This window comes from Phoenix dactylifera, chromosome 13 (genome assembly GCF_051530095.1).
Source record: "Phoenix dactylifera cultivar Ajwa chromosome 13, Ajwa_hap1_PhDact_Kaust_v1.1, whole genome shotgun sequence".
Classification (NCBI taxonomy): Eukaryota; Viridiplantae; Streptophyta; class Magnoliopsida; order Arecales; family Arecaceae; genus Phoenix; species Phoenix dactylifera.
This window is the reverse complement of record NC_143202.1, coordinates 27857025-27873301: the sequence shown is the minus strand read 5'-3', so window position 1 is coordinate 27873301 and position 16277 is coordinate 27857025. Positions and strand designations below refer to the sequence as shown.

The 16277-nt window shown below is 38.7% G+C and overlaps 1 protein-coding gene across 11 annotated transcripts; it reads right to left on the bottom strand.

Moving 5' to 3' along the window:
• Positions 1-7054: 7054 nt before the first annotated feature.
• Positions 7055-14933, bottom strand: LOC103703223 (transcription factor TGAL5-like). 11 transcript variants are annotated; one of them, XM_088709643.1, is made up of 14 exons: positions 14804-14903; positions 14462-14659; positions 14138-14354; positions 13630-13718; positions 13181-13254; positions 12846-13055; positions 12055-12108; positions 11474-11533; positions 11272-11349; positions 11124-11169; positions 10647-10918; positions 10251-10490; positions 8347-8492; positions 7055-7650 (listed from the first exon to the last, which is right to left on the bottom strand). In XM_088709643.1, exons 3-14 carry the CDS (start codon positions 14242-14244, stop codon positions 7560-7562), a joined length of 1467 nt encoding a protein of 488 aa, XP_088565769.1. In that variant the 5' UTR covers positions 14245-14354; positions 14462-14659; positions 14804-14903; the 3' UTR covers positions 7055-7559. The 11 variants fall into 11 exon arrangements, with proteins under 11 accessions (XP_088565769.1, XP_088565767.1, XP_088565775.1 ...); XM_088709641.2 differs by having other exon boundaries at positions 7055-7662; positions 14595-14659; XM_088709649.1 differs by lacking the exon at positions 12055-12108 and having other exon boundaries at positions 14595-14659; positions 14804-14933.
• Positions 14934-16277: the final 1344 nt, after the last annotated feature.

Here is a 16277-nt window from a genome sequence, read left to right as displayed (position 1 = left end):
TGATCTTGGGAAGGGGCTGATAGGAGCTTTCTACTTTAGTCGAAACTTTTGTTTGGCCCATTTCTAATGTCCGTATAGGCATATGTTCTCTTTAGAAAGTTGAAGAGCATCGGACCAGTGTTCAATTAGATTTCTGATGGTTTATATGTTGGCGGGTGGCCATCTTCCTCAAATCATTTGCCTCCTGGTGAACCTGCAGTAATTTGTTGCACAGGTGGACTACCTAGGAGCTCTTTTGTTTCAAAGGATGCAAAAATGCATATTTTAACATTGCCACTTGGAACACAAGGTTCCCTCTGCCTTTGCGAATTGAATCTGTGGTTAGTTGGGCATGCAAAAAGAGGGCACGGAAGAAGCCTATATACATCCACTGTGCATTTGGTGGGCACCCTGTCCCTTCTTGTGTGGATTTCTTTAGCTAAACTTGGTTTGTTGTTAATATTTAACCATGTCCTGGGTCATATCTTTTTCATGAGTTGTTTTTGTGTTGATGAGGTAGTAGCATGCAGCTGCATGTTCAGATTTTGCATGCCAAACCCTCCTGATTTATGACTCTTATTCTTTGACTTGACACTTTCATCAAGGATAAAATAGAGCATTTAACTGCTCAATAACAAGGGATGCCTGAGATGATGATGTATTAAGGGGGGTGTGTTTGCAATTATTGACAATGGGTGTCAAGACGGTTGTTCCAAAACTTCTCTCCTTATTAATCACATGCATAGGTTGTACCTCTAGACATGTTTTTTGTTTGCTTGTTTAGAAATAAAAATGCATGTATTCACTAGTCTTATGCTGTTCCAGTAGCACATGAGCTTGACAACCAACTGTACAATTTCGTGTTCTATAGGCTAAATTCAGTTAAACTATTCATAAGAGACACCATAGGCTCCTTGCTTGAGTTGAAACAAAAGAATGGAACTTTTGAATGGATAGTGAGGAAGAGTACAGTATTTGGTAGTAGAATGTAAATCATCACGTCTCTTTATATCTTGTGCATGTCCAAGTGCATGTTTGTTTATATATTGTTTATGCTTAATACATGTTAAGCAATATATACAAACTTCAAAACTAGCTAGACATGTACCATTACTTAGGCTTTTAGGACAACTTCAATTCAAAAATTTAAGTAAATTGTTAAGTTATTTGCTTTGGACATTGTGAGATGAGTTGACGATAAAACAAAAAATGGAAAAGCTAAAGTTTTGCTTCAATTCTGAGAAAAGAGTCAAGTAAATAATTCATGTAACAATTTTTTTCCTATTATTGCAAAGCAGCTTAAAAGATTGTACCTAGATCTTGGCTTTCAATTCTAAGAAAAGAGAAAGTACATTACTTGTCTAGCAGGCTTCTCCTATAACTGCAAAGAATCTAATAAGATTGTACACAGATCTCAGCATCTTGTAAATGATCAAATGAATGTTTTTCCTTTTTGCTGAAAAATGCGAACCTTTTATTAAGATATTCTAGTGAAAAAGAACTTTTCATTAAAGCTTGGAATCAGTCATCTGCAATATCAGAGTTTACCTGGTTCGATGGTATATATTTGTGTACTTATTTCTGTCACCTGGATAAGAATGACATATTCATGATGCTACTAGTTATGTCCTTATTTCTGAGTTTGTCTTCTAAGGGAAACCTGTAGTAAGCATCTAGTCTGAGCATCAGATTATACATTAACACACACACACACACACACACATATTTGACTTCTAAGCACTAAGATCTATTGTATAGACTATCACTACTTTCACACGGGATAGTTCTAAATTATTTAATTGGCTGTATTAAGTCCTTTCAATCATGTATTATATTGGTATTAATATTAATAGATGGGCATTGCAAGTTGTAGTTGGTTGAAGTTCCTAGCCGAATTTATAGATAATCTTCTTTGTGGAGTAATAATTATTTCTTTACCAGCATTATTGTTAGAGCCTACCATATTGTAAGGTTTAGCCTCCCACATATATTTACATTTGATTACTAAGAAATACTCTTTTTTTGCATTAATAATATCATTAGAATACATTTAGCTAATATGACAAATTAACCACCGAAGAATTTAAATGATAGTAGTCATAACCTAGCTACCTTTTGTCTTCTCTTAACATGGTACTGGTTTTAACATTCGATCAACTATGGAGAGCTTTGCATCTCAAGAAACTGTACTGACCCTATTGATCTTTGTCTGAGAGGATTTGACACAAAGTGCGGATCATTAACCACAATGATTTTAAAAACAAATTAAATGATTGATTCAGTAAACTGTTATGTTACTATAACATTTTCATGGGTTGTAATATGGCAGAAGCTTAATTTAGCAAATGCCTTGTCCTCTCACATTGTATTTTATACTGTTTTATATTGGTGCACTGTGAAAGCTTAAGTCCATACAGGTGATTGGCGTTTTTCAAAATGAAGTCAAGAAAGGCAGGCATAGCTAGTAGTAAGCACTAGAAAGAAGGGCTTGCAAATGCTCTAGGTGACAAAAGTTCAAGGACATGTTCCACTCGTTTGGCTTGATTGTGCGATTTGCATAAAATAACAAGAAGATGATACAACCGTTAAGCAGAAGCATGATTTAATGTAATGAAGTCACAAAATGTTGGTTTGTGCTACCATGAAAACAGAAAATTAATTTCCTTATAGGACAAGAAGAAAAGCCGACTAGATTTTGCAGTTCTGAAAAGGTGAAGATATGGGGTAAGAAATAGTAATAAGAAAACCTTAAAGTATAGCTTTCTGATGTCCGAAGAGCACCATATCCAGGAGCACAGTGAAGTATCAAAAGGGATGTAAAAGACCTGGCATAAATAATACCACCAACAGATGTTGCGAAAGCTATAAAGAAATTGTTGCATATGGAGTTGTAATGCAATTCATGAGGACATTTGGCTGGCATTTTATTGGTGAATGGGTTAAAGTTTCATAAAAGACATTCTGTCCTTGAAGCTTATGAGAGTGTACCATTCATTCTGTACCAACCAAACCAAATTATCCTTCACTGCATTTATTATGATGAACCAACATTAAAGTCCAGAATTTCTAGCCAAAAAAGGAAAGAAAAAGTCCAGATTTCCTTCTCAAATAATGACCATATTACTCTCTGCTTTCTGTAAAGACCGAAACAACAAATTTTAGCTGTTTTTTTGAGAAAAATGGACAAAGCCTTTCATTCGAAAAAAAATTACAAGGATCAAACCCAAAGTCTCAAAAGAGGGAAACTACCCAACACAGACTCGGCAAAAGGGTGAGCAACTAGTGCGGGTGGTCTAGAGGACAGTAACAAAAGACAGCGACAAAGAGGCAACAATGAGTTAATAAAAAGAGGCAACAAAAAGGCAAAAGTTGGTGCAGGTGTCTGCACCTAACTTAATAAAACGAAAAAAAAAATCCCTTCACTGCCATAGACAAAGTAAATTTATTTTGAACTAGGTTTGACAAGGGTGAATGGATTAGAGATATATGTCGTGCTGATATTTCATTGACTGTTTGATATACTTGTTTTAGTATAAGTATTAAACCAAAGCTGCAGTTTGGTGATTATGTTCTTCACCATATTGAATTGTTCAAAATGCCTTAAATCTTTGTATTTGTGAAGCATGCTATGACATGCTCAGTTGCATGAGATCATTAGTGTTAATCCAACCATATCATTTAATCATTTTGTGCATCATTCTTTATGGAAAACCTTTGCCAACATACTCAATGTTTTGGCCTATTGATTTTCTTGTAAGTTTGTTATCTATGTTTGGAATTTGTACTTCAGTAATGCCAGAGGAATAGTTACTCTCTCCTTTTCTTTCGCCTGATGAACTCATTCTTATGTAATCTCTCATAATCAAGTTTTGTTGTTCCATTATCATCACATTTATTTGTTGAGAGAACCATTGAAAATATTTTTCCCACTTATAGTCACGTTTGATGGATGGTCAATCATGCAACAGGTCATGGCAGAAGTGTTCGTGTAACGTGTGCACTTCTAGTTGCTCTAGGTGTGGCTGACGACTGGAAAGATGCTGAGAGGTGGTCAAAGAAGAGGCCTCAAATTAGAATGAATGCTTATCATGGAAAAAACTAGGAGGAATGGACCAAATACTGCTGCTTGTCAAAAGGAGGATAAGTAGCCACAGTTTAATTGATTCCCTGATACCTATCAGAGGACTGGTACAAGTCCAATGGCATTATTTTCTTAGCATTATAGATTTATGTTTAAATCCACAAACAGCGTGGAATCAGGAATGTAATTCTTCATTCCCTTTTCTGTGTTGATATTGGATAGTCTTGTCCGCCTGGCGTCGTGTGCATTACTCTGTCTTCTTCTAGTCTATTTTGAACCTTCAGCTGTGATATTAATCAAAAATAACAGTTGACAATCAGGTGCTGTTGCTATTATTATCTTCCATATTTAAATCTTGAAGGAGCTTCAGAAATGCAGTTATCTGTAGAATGCAGGCGCGCACACGATATTCCAGTAGAAACTTTTGTTGACCAGCTTGATGCAGAATTTTTCTTTTTGGTGGATTTTCGTGTGTTGCACACCTGATTCTGTCAACAAGTGTTGCAGAAACACCTATCCTTCCAAGGAGTGTAAGAATACAATTTGGAAACGTCCCAACAAACTTTGAGCTTTCTTATCAAAAGAACTTTTTTCTTCAGGCGCGCTGTTCCATCTCGACCTATTTCTGACAGGCACCTGGTAATTGACAGGGTGTTTATCTTTTGTCAACAATTAGCGAAGCTTTAGAATTCATATTTTTCACTTTTGACAATTGCAAAGATATTAACAGTTTTTTCTTTCTTTAATTATGATTAGGTAAACTTGAGCTTTCAGATGCCAGTCAAACCTTCTAAAAAGCATGTATCATATTTAATCATCCACACCTGGACAATTTCTCCATGGTTTTCCACTGTCTGATAATGTCTATTCTAGTTCCTTGTTCTATTAACCAACATATAAACTGACATCACTGATATTTTCTTTAATGGCGATGGGATTGGACTAAATATAAGAAATGAATAGAAAAGAACATCCATATAGCCGACCCCAAACTTTGATAGGGTTATATATTTTGTGTTCCTGAACTTCTATCATTTGTGTCGATCAGTTGTCTGAGCAATTGTTTATTATATTCCATAAGTGACAGGCTGACAGCTTGATGAAAGTGCCTATTTCGCTCATCTAAAGAACTACATGGAGTACTCCTGCGTTTCCATCCTTCGAAGTTGAGTTCTTTGGCGGTGGAAACTGACTACTTTTCAGATCAAAACTTTGACTTATATGTTAGATAACAAAATTGATCAGAGTCTTGTGTTAGACCTTATATAAGGAATTTGTTCCCATGGGTTTGCTAACGAGGATATCTGCAGATGAGGCAATTTAGGACCAGACTTAACTTACCTATGGAAAGGAGAAACCGCTGTGGGTTGATATATGGCACTTGATGGCTTCTCTTGGTTGTGGGATTGAGATGCCTGTTTTAAAGGCAGCTTTGCAAGATCATTATGGAATTTTAATGCAGCTTTTCTGGGTTGTGGTAGATGATATTTTTTTCATGGCTGCTGCTCTTATTCATTGTTGCTAGAACTGGTTGGTGCTCCTCCACTTCTGATTCAAGCACTGTTGTCCGCAACTATGCTGAAATGGTACCATGTTATTATCACACATGCAAAGCTCTAAAATCAGCCTATCTTATTTTTCAACTTCATCATTCAGCTCTTGGTTTCTGATAATTGTCCAACTGTGTAGCATAAAAGATATGTCAAGACATACCTGCTGACCCATTTGCAGCCAACTAGCTTTTGGGTCAAGTGTGTCGTTAGTATGGTGTTAGAGCCGGAGGTCATTGGTTTAAGTTCCTTCATGTCAATTTTTTCTTTGATTCATCTGTTAGTTATCCGACTCATTTCTTGTTTCAACTTTGGTTGTGATGTTGATTCTTGAATTCACCTTTCGAAAAGAACACGATCTCAGTTACTACTTCTAAATCACTTCCCATGATGAAAGACTTACCTTTGTTCTCAACTAATCTTCAGAATCTCACTTCGTTGTCTTGTTTAATTTCTGCAGCAAAATGCTTATGTCACATACTTACATGTCTGCTTTTTTTTTTACATCAACCAGACAGATTCTTAATTTTGTCAAATTTAACTTCCCAATATGCATATTGATCAAAACTTGTAACAATAACCAATTTGTTTTTTCTGTGCAGTTATTGATTAACTTACTGTAGTGTTCCCCATGACCTGTTCTTATAAAGGGCTTCATCCTTGTACAGATTAGACAATTCTGCATCCTACTATGTTTGTTGCTCCTCCTTCGCACTTAGTTATCCTCATAACACAGACTTGTTCTTAAATCCCTGTTCTGTAGGAAGGCTAACACATCTCCAATTCACCAAAATAAAAGGCCAATACATCTCCAATTCACTCAATGAAAAAGTAAAAAAAAATGACAGCAAATCTATGAGCATCATACTTGGTACATTTCAGAAACCTGGCACTCATTTGATTGGTGGAAAAGAATATTGATTCTCAAGTGGTTTGGCCAACTTAGCCTGGCGTTCTAGTAGTCCAGAGGGAGTGGATTAGTGTGGATCTGCATGGTTCGACATGATTCACAGAATTCAACAGTTCTTATGCAGTTGGAATGCAGTTTAGCCTGACTTAAGCCACAGGACAGAGAGTAGCTTTAAAAGGTTCTTGTTGCAGGTTCACTGCAAATGGTTCTGGTAAAAAGTTCACTGCGCCTGTAGCCTGAGAGGCGAGAGATGACAAAAGAGCATCCATCACAAAGTCTCACAAGATCGCCTCTACCATGACCTATTCCCCCACCATACTTGTTCAACCAGCAGAGGGAACAGAGAATCCAAACCAAAAGAAATGTATGGAGGAAACCATCAAAAACATCTGCTGAACTTTAGCTTTTTAAATGGATCGCCCGTCCATTTGCCCCTGGTCCAGATGTTGGGTCCCATGGCTCTATGTGGCACCAGCACCCACAATTTATATATCCATACCTTGGCTGGAAGACAGCCATGGCAGAGCCCCCACGTATCCAATAAAAAATATTTTCAAAGGAGGAAAGTTGGTTGTGGCAATATCTTACAAATAAAAACATCCACTAAAGATTAACCTCCTACTTTGTCTCGTTCCCAACAAGCAGTGACTGACATATCCAGCATTACTATATCCTATAAGGATAGTAGGTACACAGAGATATAAATATATGAATATAGGACTATCATGGTAAAAAAGTGCTCATTCTTATCTACATTGTGATAGAATACTTAGCCTTTCAAAATACTCATCATTGAAGAACGAAACCCACATTCCTGTCCTTGCCTAGCTCATCTTCTTTTGTTCTCAGCCTCTCCATCTTATTCAAGAGCTCCTCTTTTGCTAAAATTTGGCTAAGTAAAAAACTCCTGTAACATGAGATTAATCACATAACATACCACCTCTCTCTATCCCTCCTCTTCCCTCCTGCTGCTGCCGACATTGCTACAAGCGCAGAAACCAGGTGTGGATGGTGTCGGTTATCTTCTAAATTGGCTTAGTTAGAAGGCAGAAAAATGACTGTGAACTGGCTGGTGAATTATTTGTAGGTCGGCAGTCGTAGGGCAGGCGCTTCCGTCGGTGATCAAATTCCTGATACAAACACTACATCATGTCATCATTATTTATATCTTCCTGCGTGACCAGGAGTTGAACAAAGTAGATGTGGCTTGCGAGAAATATAACATCGAGACCTTACAGTCTAAAAATATATGATGTCAACAAGGATGCTTAAAACCGTAAGACAAAAGCACTTCAGCTGAATCAGATATGGTTGGAGACCACAGCAAGGTTAATCTTGATCAAGTAATGAATTCTGAGCTTCCAATTAAGATTACAACACAGTAAACAGAAATCATTTCATGTTTTTTAATGGAAAAAGAGATAAAAGTTCAGTTCATTAATTTATTTTTGACTAGCAAATCACAAGAGAGTGGATTGACACATCATGGGAAAAGGCCAAGCCCAACACATCTAGGTGGGGGTGGTCAAGTCTTGGATCCTGTGGGCCCAAGGACGAGTAGTTCTTTGATGCTAAGATAGCTTTCATCCTTGTTTATAGGTGGGAGGATCAGGTTCTCCATTCTTGGCCTTCAAGTGGGTGAATTATATCATAAATCATTAAAGGAAGCTAGGTGATGGAGTTCAAATTGCACCAATCGTTTGCTTGTGTTTTATAAAGTATGGTTATAACTGACCACCAGAAAAAAATGTAAGTGTTCAAGTGAAATCTTATATTGCAGGAAGAAACTATGATCCAATTTCTGTAAGAGGTGCATGGAAGCTTACTCTCGAGGGCGACGAGAAGCCCACAGGGAACTAAGAGCACGCAGGCGGCTATGATATTCTCCAATCGCAAAGAAACATCTTGCTGCTTGCCGGACCGTCAGAATCCTATGCAGCTGGTGAAGAGTCTGTTGTCTCAAATTATCAGCCTACACAAATCATAAGCTTGTTAATTGAGTTAATGAAAAAAGAACGACATGATACTGAAAAAATCATGAGAAGTTTGTTTTTTTTTTCTCAAGATGTCCCCTTCTTCAGATCAATTAATTCTTTTCATATGCTCTACAAGAAAAAATGAAGGCTGATCTTCTAAAAGTTGAAAGTATTCAAAGAGAAACTATATTTTTATTACTAATCTCTATCATATGTAATACAGTGTGTCATGAATGAACTATAGGCAGAGTGAAGAAGAAGAAAAAAAATGATGGGATGAGTTGAACTGAAGAGGTCCCGCTCATGAGTTTTGGACTCTTCCAATCATACATTTGAAAAAGAATCGCCATGATTAATTGTCTTGATATTTTCTGAAGTTTTATAATTGGTATTTCTTTATGTTCAATGATTGATATCTCGTACTCTTTTCATCGTCAAAAAGCCTTGCCAATCTTTAATTCTACACTCAGAACCGTCCATCATAACAAGTTTAGACTAATAGCAGGTAGTGAACAGCAAGCAGCTATATGTCCCTCCTGGCCCTCCGGAGAGATGAATGAGACCTCGTAGGCCTACGTGTATTCAAATATTGTGGTGTATAAGCGAGACACAAAGGAACATATGGCCGTATCCAATGACACAGAAGGTTACGGCGTTTGGTCCTCTCTTATTTATGTACATGGATAGCAACTTGTAAACTTTCTTCAAGGCGCATAGGATTTAAAAAGAAATCATGTAGCTTTTGATTTTGATGGGTCTCTTGGAAGCACCAAAGAAAAAAAAAAAAGAAAGCAAGCTAGAGAGAGAAGAGGGGAGTTAGATACAAACAGAAGAAAGGACAAAGGAATAATGCATACGAGGACCTACTGAAGGTAAATATTCAATTTTTGATAGTCCTTGAACTTTATTAAAACGGGACAGGTGTACCTAAATATGTACTCAAATCACCTTGTAAGGATATAATTTTGCCCTCAGTTTCTAGAGTGCCACGCAGTAATATATAGGTCTCAGCCTGTAGTTGGTGGAATGGAAGGTTGCCAGCCTAGCCCCTGCTATTCCTGTTATTTGGATTTGGAAGAAGAATTCTGGTTTCCCAAAGAAAAATATGAGAGCCAAAGGCTGTGAAATTTTTCATCCTCAAAGACTTGTCCAAGATGTATAGTCACGAAGTCAAGGGCAAGAAGGTGGTATTTTGACAAAAATTTCAAAAAGACTTAGTCGAACAGACGCATAAACTTAAGAAAATTCAACATCAGAATTAAAAAAAAATAAATTAAAAGGCATAAAAAGTCAGTTGTCCTGTATAATATTCATGTGAGTTCTTAGGGAAGTTGTCCAAATTCTCTGAAGATGTTTCTTTTTATTATCAAAATTAGCGATAAGATTTGCTAAACTATTTGAGGATAACTTGTTTCAGAGAATAGCTCTTCATCACTTGAAATCGAAATTTGTAATATATGTTGATCTGTAGTTCTTTATTGTATATTAGCAGTAACCCTTTTTGTTTTTGTTTTTTTTTCGAAAAAAAAAAACAAGAGGATCTTTGATGGAAAAACAATTATGCTGTCGTAGAAGTTGCTTAGTATCCAAGTTGATGGGAATGCAAGCAAAGCAGCGACCAGGGACACATCAGGACCCGTTCACTCTTTTCCATGATTTATGTGAAAGATTAGAACTTAGTGCTCTCAATAATTTCCCAGTAACAAGGACTGCCTACGGAGCTCAAGAAAGCAAGTGGGGAATAAGAGGAGGACCTGTCGGACGAATCCCTCGAGGTTGGCAAGCTTCCCGAGTGCAACGCCCATCGAATCCATGTAGATGCCGACGTTGGTGCCTTCACAGAGAGACCCGCTAGCCACCGTATCTGCAAGGGACTGATGGAGCTGCTCGAGGCCCTGCGAGAGGGCCTCTTCAGCCTGCTGTGATGACTGCTGAAGGTTACAGATCCCCACGAGCTGCTGCTCCGTTAACGGATCCAGCTGAGGTATTATAATCTGCTAACAAAAGGAACGAAGAACTCAACAAGAACCTCATCAAGACAAAATTCCAGCGAACAGTGGGTGCAATTTAGTTGCAAATATTTCAACTGTTTGGTGGAAAAAAAGAGCGAAGAGATGATGGAGGAAACTTATGGTAAGGTGCTTTCAGACCTTGAGCAGCTCAGAAGGTCTGAATCCACCCATCCAAAGGAAGCACCGCTCGGCCGGAGTAGTCCACATCCCAGTTATGAGGTGGAAGACGTCTGATTTGGCAGCGACTCCTTTCAGCCGGAAGATCTCATCATAGTGAGTGAGGCATTCATCCACCATGACTCTGAGGTCGCCCTCGGGGAGGTGCGCTTGCAACCCCCGACGTAGGTCTGTCATGTGCTTGTAGTTCTCATCCAACCATCGAGCGTATTCCATGTCAAAGATTGCTGCAGCTGTAAATAATATAATTTCGTATAAAGAGTCTAAATACATTGAGAGAGAGAGAGAGGGGGGGGGGGGGGGGGGGAGAGATCATGGTGTTACAGATATGAGCAAACATCACTATGATGATAATATCTAAATCTTAACATCTATCCAAGTTAGAGATTTTATGGAATAAAAAACTTTTTAATTATGAAGAGGAAATGGGGTTGTTACCAGAACTGATATTTCCATCTGCACTAGCTCCTCCAAAGAACAGACCCTAAACACCATCCATATTTAATGAAATAAACATGTCGAACTACATCTGATATATAGAGAAAAAGAACAAAAGAAGAGTATATTTGTATCTTCTCAGTGTTACCTGCGATCGTGCTCTCTGGAGATCTTGTTCTATCTGAGTAAGTTTGATTCTGCTGGATTCCAACTGTTGTACATAAGCCTGTCAAAATGGAAGAGATGAGATAACCATATTGTAAGGATCTTATCCTCAAAATATTCTAAGGATCCAGCAGCTCTAATTGAACAATTTCTGCATGAGAACTGCTGATTAGAAATTAAACCACCTTCTTTCTCAGTCGGCTTTTGCGCGCTGCCTCTCGATTCTGAGCTAAGCGTCTCAAGGTCTGTCATTAACAAAAAAAAAAGCACTTAAGCTTAATAATCTTTTACTCTCATGATTAGGTTCTGCCATCCTATGGCATATATTTTTTGTTTATTTTGTGATGTAAGTCTTTTTGAGAGGTACTTTGGTGCTATAAATCAACAAAATGTTTTATAGAGTTGGATGTTTTTCAAATGTTCCACCAAACCGCGGAGGGTTACAGGCCAAACGCTGCCTTCTATCGAACGTCAATCGATATATTAGGACACAGATGTCAGATGTCCTATGTGATAATAAAAGTGCTTTGTCTTGTTGCAAGAGGACTTAATCAGCCTTGCATACATGCATGAATGCATGCATGTACATGAATGTTAAAAGCACATGCATGTCTGCAGGCACGAATTGAATGTGCATGCCTGGGTATATGTATGTATGCATGATAGAATTCCATGCATGTGAACGTTCCCAGGTACCTACCCGGACTCGGAGAGAGAGAGAGAGAGAGAGAGAGAGAGAGAGAGAGAGAGAGAGAGGTTTCACGACCTTCGTATCTAATATTTTTCCATCTTCCTCTGCGGTTGACCCAGCCATCCTCCTCTGCCACATGAAATGTATGATAATGGTTTCAAATATCATGTGACCGGATCAAAGAAGAGTAAAAAAAAATAATATATATATATATTTTTAAAAACGAAGGCCAGTGACCAACGATGCAAGTGATTGGAATGTTCCAAGTTTTCAATAGTAACTGAAGCTTTGGTTAGGTGACAGCAAAAGGAATAATCATCTATTCTTAGTAAATATATATACTAGATTTCCAATCCAACTCAGTCCAGTTCAATAATTATTGCCATCCAAAAACTCACTGGAGACCAAAATTCCCTTGAGGTAATTTGTAAATTTATAACTAGTTAATACAACAAATTTATGGTGAACAAAATTGGTTGTTATGGTGAAAGGCAAATGTACCGACCAGCAACGGTAGCAACTCATCTTGAAAGAAGACACGGACTTATGTACCAAACAAAAAAGAACAGCACTCATAAATAGTTGTCTGAAGAAAGCTATCAACAGTTAAAACGCTGGGAATCGTGGAGATTGGACATCCCAACCCAACAAGCAGTAATGTCTCTCCTTGGGATCTATGTTGACAACTACTGTTCCTGGAATTATTACCTCTGGTCAAACATCCATATATATATATATTTTAGCAGGTGCTGAAATCTTGAGATCTGGGATAAGTGATGAGATTTAAATGCTGGCCTGGTTTCTTTATGATTTTTTGGGTATTTGGGCCTGTAATAATGGAGGGTAGGCAAACATTGAAGCAGTACCTTTTCTTGGGTCCTGGGTTGATGATTTGGTGGTGCAGCTGCCGTTCTGGGGGCATCGCCGGCTATCATCCCTTGCTGCTGCTGCTGCTGCTGCTTTGAAGGCTGCTCTAAGGAAGCCTTTATGCTCACAGCTGGGGACTCTGAGTCCGGCTGGGAGATCGTGTTTTGGGCTGATCCTGAATCAGTGCTCTCAGCTGGCTGTGAGTTTTCCTGTTGGCATTAAAGAAAGGGGGGCACCATGAGACCTAAATGGGGCAACAGCCCATTCCTTGCTCTCTTTACTTCTATTCTCCTTTTCTGCATCAAAAAGCCCAAGTCAAAAGGCAAGACCATACCTTGGGAGTTTGTTGGAATCTCATTGGCCATGAGGGGAAGATTTCAAGAGTAGGAGGTCTGGTTGTGAAAAAGGCTGCAAGAGAGAGAAAGAGAGGATATGCAGGAGATGAAATCAAGTAAAGCTGTCTAAGAATCAGAAAGAAATAGACTAAAGTACAGTCAGTGTTCCAAAAGGGAACTCATTCCTTTCCCTCTGCCACAAGGGTGGCGAGAGCTAGTAATGGAACACTGGAATCAACTGAGGGAGAGAGAGTATGTTTCTGTGAGTACTGGGGATCACACAATCCAAACTCTCCTGCCTCATGTGATCACTATGGTAGGAAAAGGCAAAGCAGCCTTTGTGAAGACCATTTCAACCCTTTTCATATCTGTGCTGAAGGATGAGAGGAGTGCAATTTTAGAGGTGGTTATGCTGAGAGAGGAAGAGAAACGGGAGTGAGGGGCCTACGTTTCCTGTCTTCATCACTTCTAGTGCCAGCAACTCCATGCATGAGAGCCGCTTCCAACTCCCAAAAATAAGCAGCTCCTTCCTGATCACTAAAATTAGAAAAAGTTTATGAAATTAGTGGAGAGGAGCGATATTTTTTTTCTTGAAAAAAACCGAAAGAAAAGAAAATCTGAGAATAGATCAGGCTGAAAGTTTATGAAATCGGTGGCACAAGGTGCAATCCCAAAGAAAGGTAACACATAGGAGTGGAGAAAAGGAGAAGGAGAAGATAAAGTAGATCATGAAATGGAGAAGAACCGATGAAGGATTTGAAAAGAGACACATAAGTGGAGGGAGGAGAGAACCATCGAAGAGCCAGACATGCAAGCTTATGGTTTTTATAAAGGAATAGTTAACTTCAGAAAAGGACCTTGTTGGTGCTTTTAAATAATATAACGGTGGAGAAGGAGGAGGAAGGGGAGGAGAAGAACAAAAAGAAGACGTGATCATGAAGAAATTTGAACAGTACAAGAAATTGGTGGCAGCAGGTGTGATGCCATGAAATCCATAAGCCAGAGGCTGACTTGAAGATCCAGATTCTGAAAGACCAGTTTCACCAGCACTATGATTTGCCATCCGAGAAGATTTCTCCTCCTTCTACTATTCCTATCTCTCGTCAATGATGCTCTACATGTGTCTCCTTCAACTTCTGCTTCAATTCCAAGCCTTAATCAAACCTCGTCCTTCTGCGGTGTACGAAGCAAAAGATATAAAGATGAACCCTTAGGAGAAAGACAGCTTTAAGAACTTTTAAAATATCATCTATAGAAGTGAAGGAAAACGTATGTAATACCCTGAGATACTCAGCTGCAGCTTTTCTGAGATCGAGAGAGATATCCTCTTAAACCAGAGAGAGAGAGAGAGAGAGAGAGAGAGAAAGAATCACAGGTTGCTTTGCTTCAAGTATGGCCAAGGGCTGAAAGTACCTTTTATTATAAAACTGAATCATATGAAGTTGGACCTCGACCTCATGGGTTTCCTTCTCATATTGCTGTTCAGGAAAATGTGTTCTTGTCACCCTAACAAGTAATAATTTACCTTTGGAATTAATCTATTTTATAGAGAAGATCTTTTCCTTGTGGCCTTGTTTCAAAAGTGTGTGAATAGAGAGAAAGAGAGAGAGAGAGAGAGAGACGGAAAATAAAAGGAACCCGCTAGAATCACTGACTCCTACTCCACTCCCTGTAACCGACTTTACCCCCTCATTGGCTCTCTTTTGGGCTCTTCAGACATTGTTTACAAAGTACTAAACGAAACCAGCATCCAATAAAAGACAAGCACCCTCAACTCCCCCTATATGATATAAAAAATGTCGAGGTCGGTCTTGTCATCTTCCTTTTCATCCCTGTGGGCTCGAGTTTTACTTCGACTGCCCAGGGCCTCTCACGAGCACACCTTTCCTTATGTTTTGCCCCAGCCCACGAGCTAACCCACTTTTGTATTAAATTCCCCCCCTTCAAATGGATTTGTTTGGTGTTATCACCTCTGTTGCTGGGTCAGCATCCATGCCTCGTCAAACACACCTAAAAGCCATGCCACACCATTAGTCCTTTCCGCAAACAGAAGCTTTAAACAAGGGGTCCAAGGGCCATGGAACAGTAATGTACTCTCCCATGGATCTTTTTCTTTAGAGTGGCACCCTGTGTCCATACCTTTCACTTCTTCACCATGTCCACCAAATTATAATACTGTCAGCCTCCCTGCAGCTGGTTTTATATGCAGCTGGTCTTTTGGTGGACCAACTATCTAATTTTTTTCATCCCCTCTTGATTTTATATATGGTGAGAGTGGTCCCTTTCAGTGCAGAGATGGAAGCCAAATACTTTATGTTGCACCTATCTGCTAGCTTTATAGGTGATAGGCCACCTCCAATTATTCTTTTTGATGGCAATGATTGGCCTGACAAAGTGAGAGGATAGATACAGAATTGCCATGGATTAGGTGATCTATGAGTTTAGTTGGTTAATTGTTTACGCTTTCTGATGCAAAGAGTATCATACTTCTGGCATGGAAGACTGATGAGGATGTAAGGCTTCCAAAATACTCTGTAGTGCTTAAGTAGATGACTGTTCCTGTCTTCTGAAATAGCAAGCAGGGGTTCTTCTGGACATTATGAAAGACAATATAAATTAATCAGCACCGCAGTTTTCTAGAGTTGCATCCACGAATGTTGATGTAAAGTCAACCTGTGAGGCATCGACCCTTGCATTCAATCTTTGTTTGGTCAATAGATATTCCACCTGTGTTGAGTGCTTTCCTTTGGTTCAGCCTTATTGATAAGAATTCCCAACATTATAAAGCACTAGCTGGTACTTCTCTTTAACAAAATTCTCTCTTGATAAGACTGAAAATTAGGTGCATATCAGATTTTGATGCCATTTTTTTTAAAATTTAAGAATTAGTATAGGAGAAATCCCAGCAAAGCCCCGTCCCTTCACTAAAACAAGGAGAGAGCATTTCACTCCTGATATGGCAATGGAACATGTTCCTGAAAATTTGACCTCCCATATGTATGAGGGACAATGCATGTATCAAGTCTTTTCATGTCTCCCCCAAGAACATGTTGGAGATAAAATAATAAGGAAATCTACAGTAGCATGCAAGCATGT